The sequence below is a fragment of the Heloderma suspectum genome, chromosome 1 (genome assembly GCF_057233095.1).
Source record: "Heloderma suspectum isolate Gila_16-S chromosome 1, 16-S_ref, whole genome shotgun sequence".
NCBI lineage: Eukaryota > Metazoa > Chordata > Lepidosauria > Squamata > Helodermatidae > Heloderma > Heloderma suspectum.
This window is the reverse complement of record NC_139458.1, coordinates 288,951,665-288,978,939: the sequence shown is the minus strand read 5'-3', so window position 1 is coordinate 288,978,939 and position 27,275 is coordinate 288,951,665. Positions and strand designations below refer to the sequence as shown.

Sequence of the window (27,275 nt, the reverse complement as noted above, 5' to 3'; positions counted from 1 at the left end):
TAGCTTAGTTATCTGTTTCATTCTGTCAAATAAAGATATTACCATACACCATGTGCAGATGTGTGGTTAAGATGGATGTCTGTGCTTGTGGTCATGCTACACAAATATACCAAGGGTGTGTCTGGACTGGCAGATTTTTTCCTGCAGTCTGCTGCAGAAACTCACACAAGGGGGTATGGTAATTCATGCCTCATTCTGTTATCTATCCCCTTATATGTTCCACTGCCTGAATCTTCCATGTGAAAACCTGTTCTCTCCCCATTGATATTTGTCCAATACTCAGGTTGTGTAGTTCAAGGCTAATTCTTAAATCCGATTCTCCCTTCAGCTGTGCCTTAGTCACTGTGAGACTGCTATGTGTAGGATGACTGTGCAACTGTCACGGCCGCCCAGGATGTCACTGATGATATGAAACATGTCAGATACAACCCACATTTATTTTTGGCATTTTAAAGAGTCTTTGTTGCTTTTAGTTTTTACAAAAGTGATTACCAGGGTGAGCATTTCCGGTTTGAGCACTTGTATGGCCCTTTCAAAGATGGTAACACAACAAAGCATAATACAACAAAGGGAATGTAACTAAATGGCACTTGGGGGCCTTTGCTGACTTACTACTTTATCCTGCTATGATTCCTTTAATCACTGTGCTCTTTTCCATGGTGATTTTTACTACCCCAGTCTTAATTACAGTGTAGGCTTGAAGCCAGAGTATAACATGAAAGTGCCTTTAATGTACATTCTCAGTTGGGTGGTTTATTTATTTATTCATTGTAGAAGAACATTGCTTCAAAGACACCAAATCCGTTTCACAAGTCTGTCTTTTAACCTGATGATGATTGTATCACCTTCTAGACAGTCGCTGATGCCATTAACACTGCAGTATACTAGTTATGCATGGCACAGGGAATTGGGAGAAGTTTATAAAAGAATGAATACACAGGCAATCAAGCAAGATTAGAAATTATTATTATTTTTGAAACTGCCTTATTTGCACTGGATATATATTGATTATGGTTGTATTGGAAGGCCTGGCATGCTATGGTCCATGGGGTCACGAAGAGTCAGACACGACTGAACGACTTAAGGGAAATATTTAATAAAAAAATGCTTTCTTTGAAGAAGGGAATATTTAAAATGAACATATGAATTCTTGATTATTTAATAATTAGATGCAGCAGATACAACCTGAAAATCTGAGAATTTCCACAACCACTCTGTACTTACAATACATCGGAGGAAACTGCCATGATCTAGTGATTTCTTATGGGTGATTCTGATGCACACATATGGAGTTCCGTTGTTCTTACCTGTTCATTTCAAGCAAGAGGAGCATTGTGCTCAATGTAAAGAGATGCACCAATGAAATTGCCCCACCCCATCTATGGAAATAAATGGGAAAGTATGGGATTTTGGATTGTGGTGGCTAAATGTGTGCTCGGGCAATAAACCGTACTATCACCATGCTTGGAAATTATTCATACAGTTTAGCACTGACAAAATTAAAAAAGCTCTGCTGCCAACTCAACTATATGACAATGAAAACTATTTTCCTTCAGAGATCTTTTACATGGGATGACAGAAGTGTGTGGGTGTGTATTGGTGGTGGGGGGTGGGGGTGGGACACAGAATAGTAGCATGACTGAAGGTGACAAACCCAAGTAGAGTGAATAAATGAGATGGAATTACAGTTTCAGGCAGCTTTCTTGCCTCTTCTCTCTTGCAAAGCATGATTGATGCCTGTTTAGCGCCTGATTTCTGTGGACAAGAAAAAATGGAACAAATAAAGAGTAGAGAAACAGCGCCATCTGCACAAAGGTCCTTGTATTGTATAGCTGCTATCACATGGAATAACAATGTAATATTTGGCAAATGAGGGAGTGTGGATTTCCAGAGGGTTGCCATGATAGTCTATTGCAGCAAAAATAACAAAGCGTCTTGAGGCACCTTAAAGACAAATTTATTCTGGCATCAGCTTTCGTGAACTATAGCCCATGTCGTTAGATGCATGGAGTATTATGGAGAGTTTCAGGTTTTTTAATACGGTACATATGGGGTCTGGGTGGGGGAATTGTAAACAGATAGTGTGGGTATGTTGCCATGGGATTCCTCAGCAGCTTAAACCTAATGCAAATTTTCTTTCAGATAGAAGGAGCAGGAAAGATTTACTTTGCAAACAAGAAGCAAAGGCCTAAATAAAAATATGTACTGTTTAAAAATGCAACAAAATGCCTGCAAGAGGCAAGGCAATTATCTTGATAGTTACAGCAAGGATCAAAGAGAGCACTGCCAAGATAGGGAGGAAGTGTACATATGCATATCCCTCCTGCTGCGGCCTCTCTGTTTGCCTCAGGTCTTACATGGCAACAGAACACAGCAGGGATCCCAGATGTGGTAGCACTCAATTAAAATGGAAGCTTAAAAGGTGCTTTGGGAAGCCCTCCATATATAGAGGCACACACCAGCTGGAAAAAGGAGTTCACATGTATCTGACAAAGGTATATCACAAGAAGAAGGAAGCAGGAAAAAAGTTGTCTTGTTTTGCTTATCATGCTCAGTGTATATAATATTACACTGGCTATATAGTGCTCTTGACAATGGACTCTGCTAGGCTTTTATTTTCCAGTGGTTACTGAAAATCAAAATCTGAAAAATGTTGACCTTTCACACATTATAAAAGTTGTGAAGGGGGAAAAAACATAACTCTACTATAGGACATGCTTTACCCCTTACCTGAAGTGTATCAAGTGATACTATGCTATAAAAATAAATGTAAACAGTTTTAATAGTCCGTACATTCAGTATATAGTACAGAAAGAGTAGTTTGTAGTCGTTTGAAAAAGAAGAAATAAGAGACATTGGCAAGCTTGACTATATAGAAATAATTGGCAAAATCCTACTGATTTTATCATGTACCAAATTGTCCTTTCTATTAAAGTGTAACCAGTAACTAGCTTAACTAGCAGGCACCAAGCTAATGGCCAATATTCATTCTGTGTTTCTGGGGTGACTGGATGGACCTTTGGTTTTCTTAGAGACACGTATCAGAATAGTTAGCAATCCCCATTTTAAAGCTGGTTTAAAATTATTTGTGGGTGGTGGGAAAGAATGGTTGAATTGCTTCAGTTAATAATTTTGATTTTAAAAAGTTAATGTGCCCAGGGGTGAGGTCAGTTTTAATGGGTGAGGAGCAGGAGAAGAATGGACGAAGCGATACCGTCGTTGATGCTTGCTTACTAACAAAATGCCCATCATTATTGGTGAGGTATATGTGGAGGGAAGGAGCATGTATATTGCAAGAACCCCTGAGTGTGTGCATGTGGCTTGTGTCTATACACTCTGCTGGGCCATGCAGTCGGTTGGATTTGTCTTCTGTAGGACATTGTCCTCAGTTGTAGCTCTTAACATTTTCTCGTGAGCATAAATGGTAGCCATTCACTTACACATGAGAATGTAAAGGTATCCATCCAGGGATCCAGTTGGAGTGGGCCATCCCTACCATAAGGCAGAGTGAGGCCACTGCCTCAGGCAGCTGATTTGGGGTACTGTGAAAGGGCAGCAAATTATTTAATTTATTATTATTGTAGTTTTGCTTCTAGGGATGGGGACAGGCAGTTGTGGGATTTTTTGCTTCATAATCCAAAATAACTTGACTGGCCTCAGATACTGTGCATGTTGACTTGTGGGATGTGGGGTGGGGTGTCATTTGCTGCTCCACCTCAGGCAGCAGAATTGTCTGGCTCCTGGAAATCCCAGGTATTAAGAATCAAGCCTGTTCCTATCTAAGTAGCCCCACCCCTTTTTCTACGTCTCCCCATTGTGGGTTCTGTTTGCTAAAATGAAGCGCAACAGACCATTGGAGGAGCGAGCAGAATGTTGGAACTTTCCCTCACTTTATTTTATTTTTAAAATGTACACCCTAGTGCAGTGCTCCAAAGAGCCCTTGGATTAGCTCTAAAACCGTACTTGAAGATATTAAGAGCCAGCAACAGCTGCTGCTGCTTTTGCTGCTGCTTCTGTTTACCAATAAAGTCCTTAATACAGTTTAAAACTTTTTAAAAGCAACCTTCCCAAGTGCTTATCTTCTTCCTTCTAAAAACTAATAGAATACAAGTCTGCCAAATCTCTTTGGGGAGGGAGTTTCATAGTAAGTGTGCCAGTACTAAAAAAGCGCTGCCCCTTGTGCCAAGCAACCAGATGTTCAGAGCAAGGCCTCAACAGATAACTAACACATAAGTGTCGTGTGTGTGTGTGTGTGTGTGTGTGTGTTCACTCTCATATATGTAAGCCAATAATTTTCAAACTTCCTATCCTCAGGAAGCCTTTCCACATTGGGTTGCCTTTTGAGAAGCCCTACATATTGGCCATGGAATCCCATGACACTGTAAAGCAGGGGTGTTGAACTTCTTTCAGCCCAAGGGCCAAATTACATTGTGGAGAAGGTCTTGGGGGCCGCATTCCAGTGGTGGGCAGTGCCAAAGGCAAAAGGGGTGCCCCCCCCCCCCGCCAGCATATTTTAGCCTAAAGCTCTTAAGGCCAGTAACAAAGCCTTAGGATAGACATTTCAATCTTTTGAAATTGGGAAAAAACTGTGCAAAAGCTGGGAAACCACTATATGACCGGGCAGTCAGGAGAAAGTGGGTAGGGGGAAAACGGGGGCATAGCCACCTGGGGAAGTCCAGAGGGTCAGATTTGGCCACCAGGTGGGCCGGATTTTGCCCATGGACCTGAGATTCAACACCCCTGTTGTAACGGATCCTAGGGCATGTTCTCTCAGTTTGTGCACCATTGGCAATCTCACTGAGAAATTCCTGATATCCAGGACTCCTATGAACAGTGCTTATAAATCAGTAATTCAAGCCATTACTGTCCTGGGAATAGGAGCTGATGCAGGCAAGTCGTCTCTCACCACCAATGGCCCTCTCTAGTTCTTGGCATAGATCTCCATAAAGTTTTGCTAGCCTCCTTTTTTCTCTTTTCTATTTGAGGGACACAAATGCCTGAGGACCATCAGGGAAATTTATAAGATACTTGTATAAACTGCATTCAGATTTTTCTTCTTGTTTTAGACTTTCAGCTGTGCTGTGGTCAGTCTAAGTGTCTATGAGACTGGCCAGGGTGAAAGGGTGCTGGAGTGAGGTCTGTGAACAGACACAAGTGTGCCAGCCTCTATATAAGTACCTAGACAGGCAGATTCTATATTTATAGTGTTCAAAGTGGTTAATTCACTTGAAACTGGGAGCACGAGTATTTAGAGATGAACAAGAAGGAGGTGGTGGATTTGGGGGAGCAGGGGGCCTGTTTTCTTTTGCTCTTGGTGCATCACACTAACGGCAGATTTTCTGTCCAAGAATTTTTTCCAGGGTATACTAGGAGTAAACTACCTGAAACAAATGGTGTTAATGTCAGTGTACAACCTGTTTTACTTGGTGAGGAAGAAGAATCATGCACAGTAAATTCAAAATCAATATTCCTTGCTTAGAACATTCCCCCAATTCTGTGAATAGCCATTATTGTTTTCCACAGCCTTTTAGCTGGTTAAACGCTTTACTTTAATTTTGACAAATACTCTTTGTCTCTCCTCCAGTTATGGTATTAAATGACAGTCTCTTCTCCCTAAAGGTTGGCATCTTCACTCCAGCCAAGCTGCCAAGCCTCCCACACCCAGCTGTGCTATGAATGTTGCACAAGTCTGCCTGCCTGAGGCAGCACATAACTTAGTCCTCAGATTCTCACAGTAAATCTTGAAGGATCTAACAAATTCTCTCAGCCTGCCCTGACGGTCCCAAGGATTTCACTGGCAGCTCAGTTGGCAAGCTTGCCTTGTCCGCCAGTTCAGATTGGTATGCATGCTGAGTCTTACATGAAATTTCAAGAAGCAGCCATAAAACATCTTTGCACACACATGTGCCAACAGACGTATTAGCATGTGGAAAGATATGCATTATCAATTTAGTGTCCTTCAAAAGACAAGTTTGCCTCTATATTTGAGTGACATTGCTCCCCCCGCCCCCTCCAGGATGACTTCCAGGGGAGAAAGGTGAAAGGTGCACATTAATTGTGAGGATTTCAGTCCTGTAAAGATGCTTTGACTTTCTTGGCTCTGCTTTGCGAGCAAAATGTACATGGCCATCAAGTTTCTTTTGGCTGCTGTCCTGGCTCCATATTTTTCTAGGCCCAGGGAAAAGGAGCATCAGGCCCTTTAACTCTACTTCTAACATTGCCATCTTTGCTATTATGCAGGCTGCCCCCTTTTAGCTAGGGACAGGCCTGTCATGCTGCCCAACCTTCTCAGTTTCAAAGTGAGTGCATGTATGTTGCTTCAGTGCTACATTTGCACATTATACTAAACCATAGTTCAGTATGCTGAGAGTGAGTCACAGTGAGCCTTAGGCTCACGTCTTCCTTCTTCCCTCCTCCAGTGAGGCTGGGGTCCCAATCCAGGGTTCCCCAGATAGCCACATCCCTTTCCCCAGACCATCAATTGTTAGATGGTTTCCAAGCTTTTGTGCAGTTTTCCCCAATTCTAAAAGATTGAAATGCCTCTCCTAAGGCTTAGTTACTGTCAGGAAGTTACTATCAGGATCAGCTTTCAGCTACAATATGCTGGTATTTGTGGCATTTTGGCCCCACCCCTTTTGCCTTTGGTCCCACCTACCACTGTCATGCGGCCCCAGATTGATGAAAGAGGTTCAACACCCCTGGATTATGTGAACTGCTACCTCCATGGGAGTCCATATATGTGGTTTCTGTTATTTTTACAGTTAACATGGCCCTTTTTGGCCATCTACTGAGAGACTGGAACAGGTCTATGATTTTGAGAATGAAAACCATGGTGTGTGTGTGGGGGGGACACCTCTCGTGTTGATATACATCAGGGGTGGGGAACCTTTTTTTCTGACATGGGTCACATTCCTTTGGGGGTAACATATCAGGGCCATACACCAGCAGTGGGCAGGGTTGAATCCAGCAGCGGGTAGTGTCAGAGCTAAAAGTGGGCAGGATCACCCCTTTTCTCTCTTGCTCTCTGTCATCCCTTTCTCTCTCGTGCGTGCGCACTGTTGCTCTCCCCCCTCCACTCCCCCCCCCCCGAGCAGAATGCTGGGGAAAGGAGAGATTGCTCTTGCAGGAGGTCTGAACTGATTGCTTGCAGAGGGCTTTTGAAATGAGGCTGAGGGCATTTGGATGTTCCCCATCCCTGATATACATCCTTGTTATTTTGACTTTGACTCCTTTGTTAGTGTGTAGCAAGCAAGTTCTGCATCTTAGACATTCTTTTTTTCATAGCCCCTTTTGAAGTCTGCTAATTTAGAAGCTAGCAGACACACCTAAAGGCACTCAAGCAACACCAGAGAGTGGAGAATAATGCTAGGACTTTGACCCAATTTCCCTCTTTTTTGGCAGCACTCTATAAACACACAAACAGCTCTAAACAAGTATAAAGTATATGAGGGCCATTAGACAAACAATTCCAAACTATACTTGATCATCCTTGAATATATAGAGTAATTATCTGAAAAATAAGATTGCTTTGTAGGAAATCATCCAAGTAGGTAGGCATTTGGTTTGTGTGGATAGGCATTCCATATTCATTAGGATGTTATCAGGAGTAATAATTATTCAGTAAAATTCAAATTGCCAAGGGGTTGTCACAGTTAATTTAAGTTATCCCACTCCTCATATTTTTGAAATATGCAAATGGAAAACAGATTTCCTGCTAATCTATAATAAATTGGTTTTAAATATAATTCACTATGTTTGAATTCAAGTCTGGCTTTATCCTCAAACTCAGATCTGCAGATCCCCCAGCCAACAGTATTCCTGACTTATCTGGATTAAGATTCAGTTTGTCCACCCATTGTCCTGTGTCTCACAGTCTCCAGGCAGTGGCTCAGGGTTTCCACTGCCTCATTAGTTCCTCAGTACTTGGATGTACCCTCCAAGAATTACCACAGCCATTTCAACACGTTCTGTCCCTGCAAGAAGAACCAAAAGGATATTATGGCAGTAGTTTCAAAAGCCACTGAGAGAGATCCATAGAATCAACTGTTCACATCAACTGACCTAAAGCCAGACTAAAACGGTTCTAGATAATCAGCTTGGAGCTTCTTGGGTCACCATGATGATTTTGCACATTTTATATGCAAACTATATAGAATCACAGCAGGCTACTGTGGATTCATTTGAGTCTTCTTGGGGGTCAAGAAGGAGAAGAAAATGCCTTGCTTCTTGGAAAAGCTCCGCTGGAGATCAGTGTGCACATGGCATTTAAAGCGTCATTTTTGGCAGAAAGGCAAGATACAAATGTAATAAATAAACAAATAAGATATGAGGGTGGCAGAAAAGTTAGACTTCTTCATCACCACTGAGTAGGCTTTCAAGTGGGCTATAGACAGTGTTCAGTTGGACTTATTTCAAGTTTTTCTCCATTTGTGTTCATCTGTCTCCCCAACCATTTCATTGCCAGAGAGGCAATTTGGCTGTAATTTCGTATAAGAAGATACTTAGAAGTGCTCATACAAATCATCTCAGTCAACTCTGGATTCTCAGGATCAATTAGGGCATTAAAAGGAGAGGCATGTTAGCAGGAAAAGGGTTGTTTGAAAACCAGCTGGACTCATTGGACATCAGGGTAGACCAACTGAACTGTTTCCCCATTCCTGCAGAGGTTAGGAGACACCAATAGTCTACATTTTACCAGGTAATAATTTGGCCATGGCAAGGGCATTGATATTGAAGTCACCCAGGACCAAAAGCCTGGAAGTTATCAATACCAATCCAAGACCACCTCTTTCAATACAGATAGGGAGACTTGTGTAGCAGTTAGACACTATGCCAGTAGAATTCCCAATGTATCTGGAGAGCCTGACATCTATATAAGCACTCAAAATTGGGACTGTTTATACCAAGAACCTGCAAAGGAGATGGGAACCCAACTGATTGTATTTCTTCACAAATACAGTCCATGAACCTGGATTCTCGCATTTGCGGGCTAAGAATTATTAATCACGCAAGTGGTGGCAGTGAATACCCTTAAATAAACAACAAAGTGTGTCTTACAGCCTATCCTACCTTGCAGGGCTGGAGGTGAAGATTCCCATTTGTCACAGGAACCCATAATAATACATTTATACTGCTCTAGAAACAGTGGGAGGCTGTTTAATTATAAGGGTTCAGTGGTCTTACATCAGTTTTATATTGGTTAGAAAACAGATTTTTCTGCCTGGTTTTAAAAATATTTTGAGAAATGTCTAGTAGAATTTATAATTGCTAGTGGAAAGTGCCTCTGCCCAGTTTTTGGTGATCTTCCCTTTGCCCTCAGCACCCTATGCAACAACCCACCCCATTCAGTATTTTAAGGGTTGGGGGCACTGCCGCGGGGGAGTGGTTTGCCTCTCTCTTGGCATGTTTCTCTGTATCAACCCCATATAAATAGAAGGATAAAAAATGAAACATATTAAGTTACATTTAATATAAGAGCACTTGTGGTGGCGGCAGTGGGTGGGTGAGTAGAACTGTAGAAATTATTGTCAGGAGTAATTGGTGGGTTTGTTCGGATTTGTAATCAAAATGTACTTGTGATATTCCTTGTTAAAATGCTAAGTCAGATCTCAGTATCATTTGCAACCTCTTTGAGCTGCCTTGGGACATGGTTAGCTATCTATTTTTGGAACTGCATGTTTGAAAACCTTTCTCCCATTGCAATTCTGCCATATAAGCCACATTTTGCAGAATTTGAGCAAGTGCTTTGGCATGTCCTCCCCATTTCTCTTTCAGTATACATACAGGTGTTAACGCGCATAAAGCTAATAATTAAGGCATTTCCATTATATCCCATTAGGATTGGCAGATGTCCCATTTTAGTGGGAATGTGGTGAATAGGCAAACCTCAGTGGACAATTTTGGAAATTAACATTTCTGTATCACCTATGAAGTATGTATTTTTACATTTAGATATTGCAAATCAACCCCTTCATGGATCACTGCCTTGTTGTGGCGAAGGGGCTTGCGTAACTCAGTGAAGCCATAAGCTATGCCGTGCAGGGCCACCCAAGATGGACAGGTCATGGCAGAGAGTTCTGACAAAATGTGGTCCACTGGAGAAGGAAATGGCAACCCACTCCAGTATTCTTGCCAAGAAAACCCCATGGAACGTATCACAAGGCCAAAAGAGATGACGCCGGAAGATGAGCCCCTCAGGTCGGAAGGTGTCCAATATACTACTGGGGAAGAGCAGAGGGCATTTCCAAGTAGCGCCAGAAAGTGTGAAGCAGCTGGGCCAAAGCCGAAAGGACACTCAGCTGTGGATGTGTCTGGTGGTGAAAAGAAAATCCGGTGCTGTAAAGAACAATATTGTTTAGGAACCTGGAATGTCAGATCAATGAATCAAGGTAAGCTGGAGGTGGTCAAACATGAGATGGCAAGATTGAACATCGACATCTTGGGAATCAGCGAACTAAAATGGACAGGAATGGGCGAATTTAATTCAGGTGACCATCATATCTACTATTGTGGGCAAGAATCCCTTAGAAGAAATGGAGTAGCACTCATAGTCAACAAAAAGGTGGGAAAAGCAGTACTGGGGTACAATCTCAAAAACGATAGAATGATCTCAGTACGAATCCAAGGCAAACCATTCAACATCACAGTAATTCAAGTCTATGCCCCAACCACTGATGCCGAAGAAGCTGAGGTTGATCGGTTCTATGAAGACCTCCAACACCTTCTAGAACTAACACCAAAAAAAGATGTCCTCTTCATCATAGGGGACTGGAATGCTAAAGTAGGAAGTCAAGAAATCACCGGGATAACAGGCAGGCATGGCCTTGGTGTACAAAATGAAGCAGGACAAAAGCTAATAGAGTTTTGCCAAGAGAACACGCTGATCATAGCCAACACTCTTTTCCAACAGCACAAGAGACGACTCTACACATGGACATCACCGAAATATCGAAATCAGATTGATTATGTACTTTGCAACCAAAGATGGAGAAGCTTCATACAGTCAGTCAAAACAAGACCTGGAGCTGACTGTGGCTCAGATCATGAGCTGCTTCTTGCAAAATTTCGGCTGAAATTGAAGAACGTAGGGAAAACCACTAAACCATTCAGGTATGACCTAAATCATATCCCTTATGAATATACAGTGGAGGTGAGGAATAGATTTCAGGGATTAGACCTGATAGACAGAGTGCCTGAGGAACTATGGATGGAGGTCCGTAACATTGTTCAGGAGGCAGCAACGAAATCCATCCCAAAGAAAAAGAAATGCAAGAAAGCCAAGTGGCTGTCTGATGAGGCTTTACAAGTAGCTCACGAAAGAAGGGAAGCGAAAAGCAAGGGAGAAAGGGGAAGATATACCCAACTGAATGCAGAGTTCCAGAGAATAGCAAGGAGAGACAAGAAGGCCTTCTTAAATGAACAATGCAAGGAAATCGAGGAAAACAACAGAATGGGAAAGGCTAGAGATCTCTTCAAGAAAATTGGAGACCTCAAGGGAACGTTTTGTGCAAAGACGGGCATGATAAAGGACAAAGAAGGCAGGGACCTCACAGAAGCAGATGAGATTAAGAAGAGGTGGCAAGAATACACAGAAGAACTATACAGGAAAGATCTTAATGTCCTTGATAGCCATGATAGTAATGTCCTTGATAGCCATGATAGTGCGGTCACTGAACTTGAGCCGGACATCCTCGAGAGTGAAGTCAAGTGGGCCTTAGGAAGCATTAGTAACAACAAAGCTAGTGGAGATGACAGTATTCCAGCTGAGCTATTTAAGATCCTAAAAGATGATGCTGTTAAAGTGCTGCATTCAATATGCCAACAAATTTGGAACACTCAACAATGGCCACAAGACTGGAAAAGGTCAGTTTACATTCCAATTCCAAAGAAGGGCAACGCCAAAGAGTGTTCAAACTACCACACAATTGCGCTCATTTCACATGCCAGCAAGGTGATGCTCAAAATCCTACAAGCTAGGCTTCAGCAGTATGCGAACCGAGAACTACCGGAAGTACAAGCTGGGTTTCGAAGAGGCAGAGGAACTAGAGATCAAATCGCCAACATTCGCTGGATCATGGAGAAAGCAAGAGAATTCCAGAAAAACGTCTATTTCTGCTTCATTGACTATGCTAAAGCCTTTGATTGTGTGGATCACAACAAACTGTGGCAAATTCTTAAAGTGATGGGAGTACCAGACCACCTTACCTGTCTCCTGAGAAACCTGTACGAGGGTCAAGAAGCAACAGTAAGAACCGGACATGGAACAACCGAGTGGTTCAAAATTGGGAAAGGAGTACGACAAGGCTGCATATTGTCACCCTGCTTATTTAACTTATATGCAGAGTACATCATGAGAAATGCCGGGTTGGATGAATCAGAGGTCAGAATTAAGATTGCTGGGAGAATTATCAACAACCTCCGATATGCAGACGATACCACCCTAATGGCAGAAAGTGAAGAGGATCTCAAGAGCCTCTTGTTGAGGGTGAAAGAGGAGAGTGCAAAAGCTGGTTTGAAACTCAACATTAAAAAAACTAAGATCATGGCATCTGGCCCTATCACTTCCTGGCATATAGAAGGGGAAGAAATGGAAGCAGTGACAGATTTTACTTTCTTGGGCTCCAAGATCACCGCAGACGGTGACTGTAGCCATGAAATTAAAAGACGCTTGCTGCTTGGGAGGAAAGCTATGGCAAACCTAGACAGCATAGTAAGAAGCAGAGACATCACCTTGCCGACAAAGGTCCGTCTAATCAAAGCTATGGTTTTCCCAGTAGTAATGTATGGCTGTGAGAGCTGGACTATAAGGAAGGCTGAGCGCCGAAGAATTGATGCTTTCGAACTGTGGTGCTGGAGAAGACTCTTACGAGTCCCCTGGACTGCACGGAGGTCAAATCAGTCCATCCTAAAGGAAATCAACCCTGAGTGCTCATTGGAAGGACAGATACTGAAGCTGAAGCTGAAATATTTTGGCCACCTAATGCGAAGAGAAAACTCTCTGGAAAAGACCCTGATGCTGGGAAAGACTGAAGGCAAAAGGAGAAGGGGATGGCAGAGGATGAGATGGCTAGATAGCATCACCGATGCAATGAATATGAACCTGAGCACACTCCGGGAGAGTGCGCAGGACAGGAAGGCCTGGCGTGCTATGGTCCATGGGGTCACGAAGAGTCGGACACGACTGAATGACTGAACAACAATTGCAAATCAAAATATATAAACCTATCACCCATATAGCAAATAATTTCATGTCACCCATTAGCAAAGAAATACCACCCAGGTTCATACAGTTGAATAATATTGTCCTCAGTTGGTTACAAGCATGGTACACACTAGTCACTGGTGTGTGACCAGAGTACACTGGACCAATTAAAGGACTGTGTTATGAAGATGTCATTTCCACAGAGTAGACAATGTTTGAGAAACAAGAATGAGTACTATATGCAGCTTCTCTGTAATTCTTAAAAATAAAATCAATATATTTTTCCTGCAGATTTAAAGAAATAGGCCAGGATCTTGAGTTTACTCCTATTAATGGGAGCATCCGCTGAGTGGAGTTCTGCTCACAGATGCTCATGCCAATGGAAGGAGTAGAGGAGACCAATTTCCCCTTCCCCCTGCAGCCTCTTGTACCCCTGAAAATGTGTTCCGGAAGGCTGCAGCACCCTCTGAATGGTGGGAGGGCTGCAAGAGGAAGGGAATCAGCAAAAAGTGCCTTCTCCCCACCTTCCGCCAGTGGGATCCTTTACTAGATCTCGGTCCCATCTGTGAATGGAAGGGCTCCTCAGTTCACCAGATGTCTCCACAATTCACCAAATTAATCTCTCAAACATTTTCCCCAACTTTTGAGGAGTCACAGTAAACCTGTCCACTCTGACAAATTGATCTTCTTGATTAAATGATAGAAATACAATTTTAGCTTGAACTCCGCATTTGATAACCTGTAGCAACAAGTTCAGGTACTCTTTTGGTTCATGTGAATTTGCTTGCTCAGTGTTGTTGACATTATTGTTGTAATGTGTTCTTTTACCTCATAGCCTTTCTTCTTCTTCTCACTATTAAGAATTTGTGGAACAAATTACAAATTCTGTGTAGTGTGTGTGTGTGTGTGTGTGTGTGACATACTCTTCTGCTAGCTGTTCTTACATCTTTCGGTGCACTGTGATTGAACTCAGTAAGTGTCTGTGTATTCTGAAGAACAACATGATTAATTTATCACTCTGAGGCTACAATCGTATGTACACTTATCTGGGAGTAAGGCTTGTTAAACTCAGTACGACCTGCTTTGAAATGAATATACATAGGATTGGGCTACACATCAGCTGGAAAGACAACATCTTGACTTTGTATTTGATTTTCTCTGTAGGTTCGCAAGCATGTGAATGACCTGTATGAAGACCTGAGAGATGGACATAACTTGATTTCACTTTTAGAAGTTCTTTCAGGAGACACCTTGGTGAGCTTTTAATCTTTGTTCAGTCTTGGGCTTCAGTATGGTTGCAAATTTAATTGATACTGGTTGTTGGCTTTCTCTCTTAATTCAGTGTTTCTGTAACTAGGAGAATCAAGAGAAAGTGTCAGAATTGCATATAATCAGTGAGTTCTGAATAGTTCGGTGATATTGTTTGCTGCTTCCCTTATATAATTGTAAGACTTCTTTCCATAATGCGCTTGTCTTTTCAGACTTTATGTTTGTTTTTAAAAAATTCTCCAGCAAATGTGGGATGCTAAATATTCTTTTCCCATTAAATACCACAATTTTACAAGTAGCAATGAAAAAAGGCTCCCACCTGTAATTGTCTAACACCCCACTCTGGTGTCATTTCCTTTCGTTGTGAGCATTATTACTTCCCTTGCTCGGCACTTGTTCCCTTCATTATATTCTTCTGTTCATATTCTTCTCTTCATTTGTGGTCTGTCTTGTGTCTTTGCTCTCCTGTCTCCTGTCTGTTATGTTCATTAGCCAAGGGAGCGAGATTTTTTGAAGACCTTACGGTTGGTGAGTTCAACAGAAGCATGCCCGTTTGAAGAGCATGAGGATGAGGAGGATGAGGATAAGGGGGTAGGTGCCGACCCCCATAACTCTACTAATGTAGTATTTGAAGAGTGGTGACTGCTAATTTGAAAGTAACGTTTCAGTGTGGTGCTGTGCAGTAGTTTATTAGAAAGGATTGGGTGGGTGCATGGGGGTGGGGGTGGGAGATGGAATTGTGGGAGACACTTCTAATGTAGAATAATATTGGCAATGCCAATGACTTTGGGCAATCCATTAGGACCCTCTGAAATGACTGGAAAGTTACAGAAAACCTTTTGCTCAGCTTCTCTTCTATTGCTGGCGGATTGTCTCTTTTTAAATGAGTCCCGTTTTCAAACTGCAACAATTTAAAGCATTTCAGATTTATTTATTTTGCAGTGATGCCACAGATGTGCCAACAATGCTTTTAATGATGGATGAATGATGCCACAAATTTAGTAAAACGAGTTCTAACTAATTTCAGTTTGAATGTGGTAATGTGATTGTGTTAAATCTCCATTTAATGCTCCATTTAATCTGGAGCAGTAAAGGTCCCTACCCCAAGGAGCGTACAATAAAATTTTCAGCAGTTCCGAAGACAATAAATGGGAGGGGAGGGAAGGGAGAGACAAGGATATTGAGGGACAAATGTGATCAAATGCAGTTTTAGTCCATAAAGTTCAGTGTATTTGTGGACTGGAGAATTCATTGACTGAAGATGTAATAACTTTTACCCAACAGATATAGAGATAGCTGATACAGATTTGAGTGATGCTTCACTGAACAGATACCTTGCTTTTTCATAGGGTTTCTTTTTATAGCAGCAGAAGCTGAGGTAGCATTTTTAATAATGCCTTTTGTCTTCCAGATGGGAAATATCTGCTTATAAACAGTATGGCAAGACACTGAGTACTGATTTGTCCTAAACAGGTTGCTTCATTCCTCTACGAAATTGACATTAAAAAAATCTTTCTCATACTAAAACCAAAAGATACTTTGAGGTCCCTTCTTTTCTTGGATGCACTTGTATATGTTGCCAAGTTTTTATGCTTTTGAAACTTTTGTGTATTTTACAAAGGCTCAGAAAATATCTCAGACAGATCCGGCTTTATTGTAACGTAAAGATATTTTCCCTATAATGTCTTGTACTCTTATTTTCTGTCATGGATATTATTATCATCATCATCATCCCTGCCTTTCTGGGCACAGTGCATTCAAACCATTTTCCAATTCCCTCTCTGTGTGTGCTACATGCATGAGAATTTTGTCTATTAAAGTTTGAAAGCTGAAGGCTGTAGCCCTATACACACTTATCTGGGAGAAAGTGCCATTGAACCTACTGGGGCTTACTTCTGAGTAGTTAGGTGTAGGTTTGCACTATTAACTGTGTACATCAACTACCATTTTTTTGTAAAGGCATATTTAGGGCACAATCCTTAAAGCACTTACTCTAGAGTAGTTTATTTTAAGCAATGCTGCCTTCAGCAGTTCATTGGCCGCTTCCTCATGTGTATTGCTCTTGGCCATAACTTCACACAGTGTTAAGGGCATTTAGGCCTGTTGGCTTGGGTCCTGAGTTCCCTTCCACTAGCAGAAGCATCCCATGAACAGAATTCCACTCATGGGGCATTCCCGTTGGTGGAAGAGGCATCTTTCATCTATTCCCCCTAAAGCCCCTTGTACCATTGGAGCAGATTATTTTAAATTGCTGTGTACTACCTTGATGGCTTTTCAACAAATAAGGTGGTATATAAAAGTTAATAATAAATAAATAATAAATTGGGGCACTCCCCGGGACAGTGGCAGGGGCTACTGAGGGTTGCCTCAACCCTTCCACCAAAAGGATTTTCTGCTGGATTAAAGGCCTTCCACGAATGGATGGAGTCCTTCCATCCATGGAAGGGACACTTAGGATCCAAGTCCTAAGTGCAGTGTTGTTGGATTGTAGCCCTTGACTTAAATGAAAGGATACCACAGTAAGTGGTCACTAAACTTTTTAAGTTAGACTTCACATTGTATTTTAATTTATGCTCCCTCCTCCCCCGCTCCCTGGTATTTCTCATCTTTCTTTCTGGCACACACATGATATTTCAAAGGAATGTGGCGTTTGTTTAAGACAAACACAAATGATTAGGGTATATTTTTTATTGTTGTGTTTGGATACATACAAATGATGTGGTTCACTGGCTATATTGTTCAGTCCATAACATTAATGCTAGCATGCCATTTCAATTTGCTTATGCTTGCTTCTGTACAACTGGGTCTAAAATTCCTATTATGACACTGGTATGGGAGCTGCTTCCAGAAACGGGGGCTATACTAATACAGTGGGGGCTACTCCCATGTGGCCCAGAATTTCCTTCATCACCTTGATGATGTGAGAAGGAACTGCATTGAAGTAGCTCCTGCATTGCTGGCATAATGTGAATATTCAGTCCTAGACATTTTATGATTGCCGTAGGTTATTCTCCCCTGATGAATAAAGTCACAAAATAGTAGGGTTGGAAGGGGCCTATAAGACCATCGAGTCCAACCCCAAGTCATTGTGTCATGATGGTACTGACATGTTTGGGACTGGAGCAAAGTGAGTGCCCAGCATCAGCACCTGGCATACTTAGGCAGTTTCCAGGACTCCAGTACCCTGGCAGGTCCACCTCTTTTTTAAAAAGAAAATCTGGCTCAAAGCTCTGAGCAGCACTAGGCAACTGGGTGCAGCTGTCATTTTAATTTACCATGATATCCCTCTGTAACAGCACCCTGAGCCATTGTGGGAAATTAAAATGGCAACCTGACCCAGCTGTGTGGCACTGCTTGGGTGGTTGTTGGTCCCGGCCTCCACCATCAGGTAAGTGCAGGAGGGCCAGTCCACCAATGGAGGAGGAGCTTCGCCAGAAGTCACTTTGCCCACGGCCTCCTCAAATCTGGAACTAGTCTTGGGTAAACCCATAAACAGCTGTGAGACCCAAGCCACACTCCTTTTTACCAGGCAACTGTTTGGCTGAGCAAAGACAGCTACCAGCTAGCAAGTAGTCTGCTAGGAATGTGGATTTCCCGAGGCTTACCATTGTTCTTTATTCTTGCTTGGTTTTATTTTGTGTGTGTGTCTTCAAATCACTCTCCCCTCCTGAGCTATGGTTCATGGGGGAATGGCTCTCAAAGCCCAACAGGAATGAGGGCTGCTGGGTGCTTGGTCTTACTGAGAGCACATGAGAAACAAACAGCAACTCCTATTGGGCTCTGGATATTGGGGAGCATATTGCAGTGCTCAGTAGCTTGTGGTTGCCTTAAAGAAGAAGAAAGCAGCTTGAGGGCTCTTGTAGTGATATGTGCAGATTGAGCCCTTACTTTTTTGGCTGGCTTTATGGAGTTTTCTGAGGAAATATTCATATTGTGTTGTAGCATGCTTCTGCCCATTTTTGCAAAGGTTTGTGAAAAATCTGAAGTCAGGAAGAAAAGCATTAATATTCTGGATTATACAGTCACATAAACGCAACTTTTCTACCATAGCTTTTCTCTGATGGCCAAGCAAACACTGCCTTTTTTCTGTGTAGTTCTTCCTCTTTGTGATTTTACACTAACTGCATGCGGTTTTGCCATGTTTATCATTAATCTGTTGGTTTTGTTTTCCTTAATAACTTATTTAGCTTTCTTCATGCATGTTATGTTTTGCAAGTATTTCTAAGAAACAGGTTGCACAACTATGTGGTAATGCTTGGCATTCTACAAGAAAAAAAATGTGGGGATGGTTTCTTCCAATGTGCTCTTGCCTCTAGTGCGTTTTGAATAATGTCTGTGATTGAATACACATGGGGAATATTTTAAGCCATTCAGAATTGGCCATCTGCATGGATTATTAAGGAAGGTGAATTAGCAGGGGTTAGTGGGAATACAGTATCCTAGTCACAGGTGTTCCTTGAAAAATCCATGTGCTTTTCCAATTCTGATGTAACATTTCTCATATGTATTTATGAAACAGGCTCTGTGGGCCACTTTACACATCATATATCTTTTAAGTGAATGCCCACCTAAAATGAAAAAACATGCTTGCAAATATGTGAATCATACAGTTACACTTGTGAGCAAACCATAATGAATTGCAATTCCTTGGGTATATGCTTGGTGGCAAACATTGGTTTATCTCTACATAATATGTGAAATGGTCCCTACGCTCTACATTTTACATGATTTCCTTTAAGGAAAAATGAATAATAGGGTGCATTCTAAATATAGGATGCATTTTACCAAGCACTGGTTCTTCGTAGAATGCACCTTGTTAAACAAGAACATGCCTCTTGGCATATTGGTGGTGCATTCTAGCAAGCACTACTGCTCTTTAATCTCCATTCATTTCAGTGGAGTTGTGTGGGAAGCCCCAGTGTAGTTAACTGAGATTGTACAACAGAAGCACTTGGACAATTGCTCACAAAGCATGTGGTCCAGGATGTGTTTGATGAGTAAAAATTAGTTTTATCTGTACGCCGCCCTGAGATCCTAATGATATAGGGCCGGATACAAATGTTTTAAATTAATACATACATACATACATAAATACATACAGTTGATAATTTTCCTTTTTAAGTAACTTACCTGGCTGGCTGTCCATACAGCTTTTAAAATTCTCTCATGTTTGAGGTCTTGAAAGCAGTTTGGGGAGGAGGTCAGCTGCTTAAAAAGGAAGCTCTCCAGAAATAAGCTGTAACACTTAAACCATGTTCCCAAACTCCTTATCAAACTTAATAGAGCTTTAAAAGCAGTTTATGGGTTAAGTGGGGTGCACTAATTCTAATACCTTGCCAAATAACACTGGTGGGGATATGGATTGGGTGCACCTGCACCTTTAAATCATAAATTGCCAATAGAGGGCATCTAAAGTGAAGCACTTTTAACTACCTTTAATTCAAATGGGAGAAAATTGGCACAGGTTTAACTCTCCTATTGAAATTAATGGGACTTTAACGTGCTTCACTTTGTGCTCAAAATTAGAACGCACCTGCTCAATATGTTAAGTTGTATAGTTACATTGTTCCTATTTAATCTGTCTTCTAAGTAAACATTTGTCTGCATTAATAAACAACTAAAGTAGAACATTCAGCCCTTTATCTGGATGGCCTGCTCTGAGCCAGTTCCTCTGTGTGCTTCCTGCTCTGCTGAGTCAAAACTGAGCTGGATCCCAGCATGTCTACAACATGGAGTGAGTCATGTATTGTGGTACAGCTAACCCCAACTCAGAATGGATGTATTCAAAATAGACCTGATATTTATGTGTGTAAGTGGTGTAGTGGAGGCAGAGCTCACAGGGATGCAGCACCACCAGTTATTAGTGGGGACGCAGCACCAGTACTTATTCCTGGGGACACTAACCTCATCTGCCAGCCCCCTCAGACTTCCCTGTTCCCGTTGCAATCCTCACAGTAGCTGGGTGGAAATTAATTTTCCCAGCAACACTGTATTATTCCCTGCAGTAATGCAAAGTATTTTGAGGTGGCTTGGTCTTGGATGAGCAATTAAGACCCATTGGCTTTACAGAACACCTGCTCCTGATGGAGATAAAGACTGCTAGAACGGGTTTGTTGATATGGATCAACACAGCTGCCTGCATTTTTGGACTCTCCATGGTGGAGTGGCTATAGGACAGTCATGCTGAGTGCTTGCACTTCAAAATATACCTCTGCACCATAGATGTGTATGTTTTGCTAAGGAGACGTGCACAATGAAGCATTGTGTTGTTTTGCAACTTGATCTTGAAATCCAAGATATGTGGGCAGATCCTTATTCATGTTTCAGTAGCTCTCTTGTTTTTAGCTTAATGGACCATGGGTATAAAGGGCTATTTATATGGACCTTTATGTGAGATCATGGCCTAGCTCTGACAGTCCATCAAGCATTTGAGATGCTGCATTGTATTCAGAATGAACAAAAAGAGGCCACAGCAAAAAAAGAAAAGACTTCTGTAAAATTTAAACCACTTGCTTTCTTCCAAAGCCATCAGATTCTAGACAACCTTTTTTCCTTCAAATATAAGTGTTTTGGAACACAGAGTAGATAATTCTAAAAGGGTATCTTTGCTTTATAAGTAGTATTTGTTACATACAAAGCTTCACACTTTTCATTTTCTGTTTTTAGCCTAGAGAGAAAGGTCGGATGCGTTTTCACAGACTACAGAATGTACAAATTGCACTTGATTATTTGAAAAGACGGCAGGTAAGATATTAGACTTAAGAAACAAAGTTAAAATGTATTAATAATTGATAAAGCAGGAAAAATAGTTTGTATTTTTTATTTTATGTTATTGTTGTTTAAAAGAAGATTTGTCAGCTGTGATATTTGGACTGAACCAGAGAAGTGACGGGGTGATATCCTCATTGACTGACGCTAGGAAATAAAATTTTATATATCTTTTTTCTTTCTCATTCCTGGCCTTCTATTACTGGATGTGCTCACCATTTCCCCCAGTGTTTGCTCTCTGTCAAAGCAGGGAAAATCAATATTGCTAATTTTCCTGAATTGCATGTGTCCTAGGAAAAGGGAGAGAAAGAGTATCAGAGCATTGGTGTTCTGATTGATTGGGCTGCAATGCTATATACATACTGAACTGGGATTAAGTCCCATTGAATTCACTGAGCCTTACTTCTGAGTAGACATTAATAGGATTGCACTATTAGTCTACTAGGGTGCATCAAACATAGAGGTGGAAAAGTGGACCATGTCTATGCATCGTTCCCAATGGACTGTTCCACCATCTATGTTGGACCAGAGCCTATGGATGAGTCTTGTTATGTATTCAGCTCATCTGCATCCTTCTCTACTCAGATCTACCACCTGTGCTCCAGGCAGCTCTGGTGAGAGCTGGTAGAAGAGGGTAAAAACTAGGTGGTGTAAATGGGCCAGCAACGGGGTCTACTTCCAAGGAATAAACAGTAAAAATCTGGCACCTACATTTTAAGCTTTAGGAGGTATAAATGGATCCATTCTTTACAGCTTTTGGCTGCATGTGTTATTGTTGCCTACAAGAATTTCAAGAAATTGGATAGAGAATTTATCAGATAACTGCCAAACATGTGTGTCTTTGTAATGCATAAATGGTAATCTCCTAAATGCCCTTGGATCCTTTCTGGCATACTTGCATTTCTGATTCTTGTACTGCCATTGCCACATTAGAAAGATGTGCATTTGAAAGCATTTTCTGGAAACCTTTCTACATGAATTTTCAGAATGGGAATAGAAAAAAGTTAATGCTACTACTGAAAGACTTGAGAAATTGCATGGATAGGATGGGGGGGGCACCCTGGCCCCTGTCCATCCCATTACCTGCATACCTCCACAGCAGCATCAACCAACACAAGAGCACTTCTGCTACTCAACTCCCCCCACCCCCTGCCAACCTGTGCGCCTATTCCTCTCACCTCCCCCTCCTGCTGAGGACTAGGCATGGCATCATAATGAAGCAATGAAACTATGGCCGGTAAGCCACTTTAATACTTTAAGAATGGTTGAATCCTTTTATATTACAAGGGCCATTGCTGCAACAGTGAACTAAGTACAGTGCTAGACACAAAACAATGTAGCGGAAACACATTTGAACTTCACTGATTTCCATGGGAGAGATTTTAGAACATGCTTGGCGCACCCACAGAAATGAATGTGACTTAAAATGCTGAACTTCGCTGGAGCATGCCCTTAGTAAGCCAACCCTGAGTATTAAAAGCAGATTTGGTTCTCAAAATAATATGGTGTATGCCAGTGTTTAAAGTCATCTCATTCCCCTCCTCCCAGCCTCTGCCACATGTCTACATTATTATTAGAGAGGCTGCTCTGTTTTATATATGACATTTTCAGTGCTATGTCATGTCTTGGTTCTTCTGTTATCTGTCAGATACTTGCTGCTTCTTTGGGGGGGATTTTGTTATTTGCATATCTGTAATGATTTTTAGATCAAGTAAATGAACGTTGCTGAAAGATACTAAAGTCTTCTATTTCCCAGAATGAAGGACATTATTAGGTCAATAATTTGTATAGGATTGTTGAAATCCATTTCCTGGAATGCTGGTTCTATAATTTCCATTTGGAATTTTAAAATACTTGATGTTCTGAATTAACCAGTCAAAGAAGGAAACGGTAAACAAAGATCACTTAAGCCTCTGAATCTGCACTTTAGCACCTTGGATCTGGAGATCACAAATTGTTTGTGAGGAAACTGTTAGTGGAAAGAAAGGAGGTAACCACAAAATTTCACAGGAAGCATTAGATTTATTTAGTGCAAAGTCTTGTGGGTTGAGCCTCAGGGGCGACTACACCTGTTTTCTTCAGAGTTATTGCTTAAACAGTCATACATGTTATCTGAAAAGGACAGTTTCAACGCAATGCTATATGTGTCTACTCAAAAGTAAGTCCACCAGGAAAATAGGTATGGGATTGCAGCCTTTATCAGAAGATGAAACCCATTTAGAAGCCCCCCGCCAGAGTGTATCTTGACTCAAATCACATTGGCCCTTAATAAACTTACTGATTTCTGTGCATCTTTGGAGTTTCTTCTTCTCTAATTTCCTGTAGCGCTGCCTCCTTCCTTTTTCTTTTCAGTATTTGGGAAATCCCATAGCAAAGTATATGATATCATTTTGCTAGAAATTGAGAACTTCTATTATAACTTGGAAATATAGAGGCTTTCCATCTTGCTTAATTGTTTTAATTGTGCCATATATACCCTGTAAAATGTAGTTGTAATAATATGAACAAGTCAGAAAAGCACAAGCCACTGCAGTTTAATTACCTCCTAAACAATGTACCGAAATATGTTTTTTTTAAATCAGCATAAGTATCAGATGTCTCTCTTGCACCACAGAATCCTCACTCCAACTGAATAAGTAAATAATAGTGCAAATAAACTCAGCATAATAATAGGGCCCCCAAAGTATTTCCAAAGTAGTATAAATTAGGGGATATGGAAGTTGTAAATACAACTGAAGCTTAATTCTGAATCTCCAGGACTATATCTAATATTGTTAATTAGTCAGTGTGTGCACAGCTCCTTGAAGAGATGAAGAGTTGTTAGCATGCTAATTATTATTATTAGCAGTAGTAGCATTATCCATGTAAAGATTAATGTAATTTGCTTTCTTTGGTTTTCATGGGCCAGTTTCTCATGCAGGCTTTCTCAGTACAGCTGCACCCTTCCCAGTGCAGACAGTAGGGGAAGTAGCACTCCTCCTGTTAAAGGGATTTTGGCTTTGCCAAAGGTATTCTCAGCTTTGCCTGAGAAACATGAGGAGGAAAGAACTCAACGGAAAATGTAGCCCACTGTATTTATTATCACAGCTATTGAGAATGCAAATGGTATTTCCTTTATTGCTATCTCACATGAGAGTCAGAATGTATGTCCTCAGCTCCATTTGTTTTAACTACTTCGCATGTTTCTCCCCCACCCCCAGGTGAAATTGGTGAACATTAGAAATGATGACATAACAGATGGGAATCCCAAGTTGACTTTGGGATTAATATGGACCATAATTTTGCACTTTCAGGTAAGATTACTGTTTTATCCTGATGCACGATGACTGTTTTATCCTGATGCACGATGACTGTACTTGTCAGATGTGACTATGGGTGTGTCACAAACATTCGGATAGGGACATTTGCAAAAGCTCCGCTTGTCTCCATCCTGTGACTGCTGCTACAGTCACGTGAAAAAGAAAGTATACCCTCTTTGAGTTCTATGGTTTTATATATCAGGACATAATAAAAATCATCTGGTCCTTAGCCGGTCTTAAAATTAGGTAAATACAACCTCAGATGAACAACAGCACATATGTAATATGTCATGTGTTGTTGTTCATCTGAGGTTGTATTTACTTAATTTTAAGTCCTGCTAAGGACCAGATGATTTTTATTATGTCCTGATATGTAAAACCATAGACCTGAAAGAGGGTGTACTTTCTTTTTCACATGACTGTATCTCCCCTTCCCCAAATTTTACCTCAGCACCCAGGAAGGATGCAGGCAGTATTGGGGAGCACTCCCAAACCGCAGTGGAGTGAGTTTTTTGCCTAGGGATGGGGTGGATACTAACAGTCCTAGAATTGCTGGTGGCAAACTGACACTATGCACATAATTTCCTCCATGGATTCTGGAACTGATAGTCCCAGGGCCAAAACAGATTGCTTTAAATCTGTATCTAGCAGCAATGTCTCCCCTCCTGCCATCCCATTTTTACTCTAGAGTAGGCATAGGGGGCCTGATCCAGTTCTTAAAAGAGACCCCCAAGGTAGGGTCCCAATCCCCCCACACACACACACACGCTCTAAAGTAAAAAGAAAAAGATGTGTCTGCGAGATACGGATCTAAAGTAATGTCTGTTTTAGTGGTCAGTCCCATCTTTGGTTGGAAAAGATACTTTACCAGGACCTGGGAAGCAATCTCTGCTAGAGCCTTTCCTACTCTGTCTTAAAAGTATGTTGCTGGGCCTAGGGGAAGGGGGAGGCAGTGGGAGGGGACAGTTTATACAAGCTTTTGAATTGACTGTTGCAACCCCCCCCCCCCCACAACTTTGTGAGCATTTGATTTGCATGTTCCCAAAGGTTCGACCCCTTTTGGGGCAAGGAGCAGGATGGCTGTGCACCCTTAGACTAGGGATGTCTAGGGATTTGTTCATGAGTGAGCAAATCATGTGGTAAGCAGTTACAATGCAACTCTTATTTACTTGTTGTAACTCTGGGTGTGTTGGTTGTACTGGATCACACTAGATGGCACTAGAATTATTACACTGGGTGTGCTTACAGAATTATGTAATGTATCCTCCTGATCCTTATGGTATGTGGTATTATTGGTTCTCAGCTTCAGTGCCTGAAAGCTGCAGTTTGTTTGTAAATGATGTTGCCTGCATGAATCTTAATCCTCATTTACCAAAACAGCAGCATTGATATGAACTGTGGTGCAGCATTTAAATGTTTATCTGCTGTTGAAGAATATGCGGAGTATTTAAGCCATGCTATTTGCATTTTTTTGTAGTGAGATAAGTACATTTCCAAAACATTAGCTAAATATGTGCCAGTTGGAGAGCTTATTTCTATTCCTGATTAGAAATATAAATGGTAAAAGATTTAAGGAACAATAAAATCAGAACAAAACACAAGGCCATAAAGTACTTCAGTACCTAAATTTTAAAGTACTAGGAATAACCTCTGTGCTTTCAACATGGCAGGCAAAGCCATCTAGAAGCCTCCTCCCCTATTAGTGTTGCTCATACCTGAAGAGCAAAGTTACTATGAGCTCATTACAATGTTTGTGCAAGTCAGCAGTGCTTTTGGTTTTAATGTTTCTCTGGAAACATATACATACATCCATGTCACACACCCTAAATGACCTTTGGAATCTGAAAGTCCCGCTTCATTACAACAGAATCAATTGTATTTCTGCTTTCTCTGCATCTCTGGAGTGTTTCAACCTGCTCTTGCATTATGGGTGTTTTAAAATCCTAAACTATGGAATGCCCTCCCAAGCGAGACCCATTTGACTCCCTCACAACGTGTTTGTTTCTACAGCTGTTCAGCTCCATATAAACTGGAAACAGTTTAAGTTAGTCTGTCTTTCTTGTTCATTTTAATTACAATTTTTAATTTGCTAGTACTGTTTTATTTATTGCTGTAAGCCATCTTGGGGATTCCTGGACAAAAAGGTGGGCTAAATGTTTAATACATAAATATATGCAAGCATGGATGTACACATTTGCCCTAAGTTAAATAGAAGCTACATCTGCAGAACAAATCATCATAACCAAACATTGTAAATCAGGATATACATCATTTCACCAGTTACCTACTGATGATGTATGGGGCTGTACAAAATCCTAAAAATATTTAGCAAATTCTCCCTCCCCCAACCATCATAAATCCCTAACCAGATATTCAGGGGTCGAGGAGGCACATTTCTTAGACAGAGCCACACCGTAACACTTAAGTGTAATTTTGCCCGCACGACCATTCTGTCAAAGAACAGAGTTCATGCCATACTGCAAAGGGCTGCATTGGGTGAAGCAGTCAAAATTACTTTTAGCCACAAGATCCATCTACATTGTGCAGGGTTGTCACTGGCTGTCTCCTTTTTTTCCTTCCTGGAACTACTGATTTTCATTTAATTATTTCTGAGTAGCAAGGCATATTTTTAAGGGTTGTATTCCTGTATGTATATTTCATCTCAGCCTTCCCCAATCTGATGCCCTTTCATTCATTTCAATCATTCATTTTATTACATTCCTATACTGTGCAATAGC

General features: G+C 41.3%; 1 protein-coding gene across 1 annotated transcript in view; it reads left to right on the top strand.

The window, feature by feature from the left end:
- LOC146359210 (dystonin-like) overlaps positions 1-27,275 on the top strand; it is a 422,334-nt gene that overhangs the window by 122,533 nt on the left and 272,526 nt on the right. The window contains exons 6-9 of the mRNA XM_084826836.1: positions 14,366-14,455; positions 14,963-15,061; positions 21,137-21,214; positions 24,439-24,531. Coding sequence (XP_084682962.1) covers positions 14,366-14,455; positions 14,963-15,061; positions 21,137-21,214; positions 24,439-24,531 — 360 coding nt within the window. The remainder of the gene's footprint in view (positions 1-14,365; positions 14,456-14,962; positions 15,062-21,136; positions 21,215-24,438; positions 24,532-27,275) is intronic.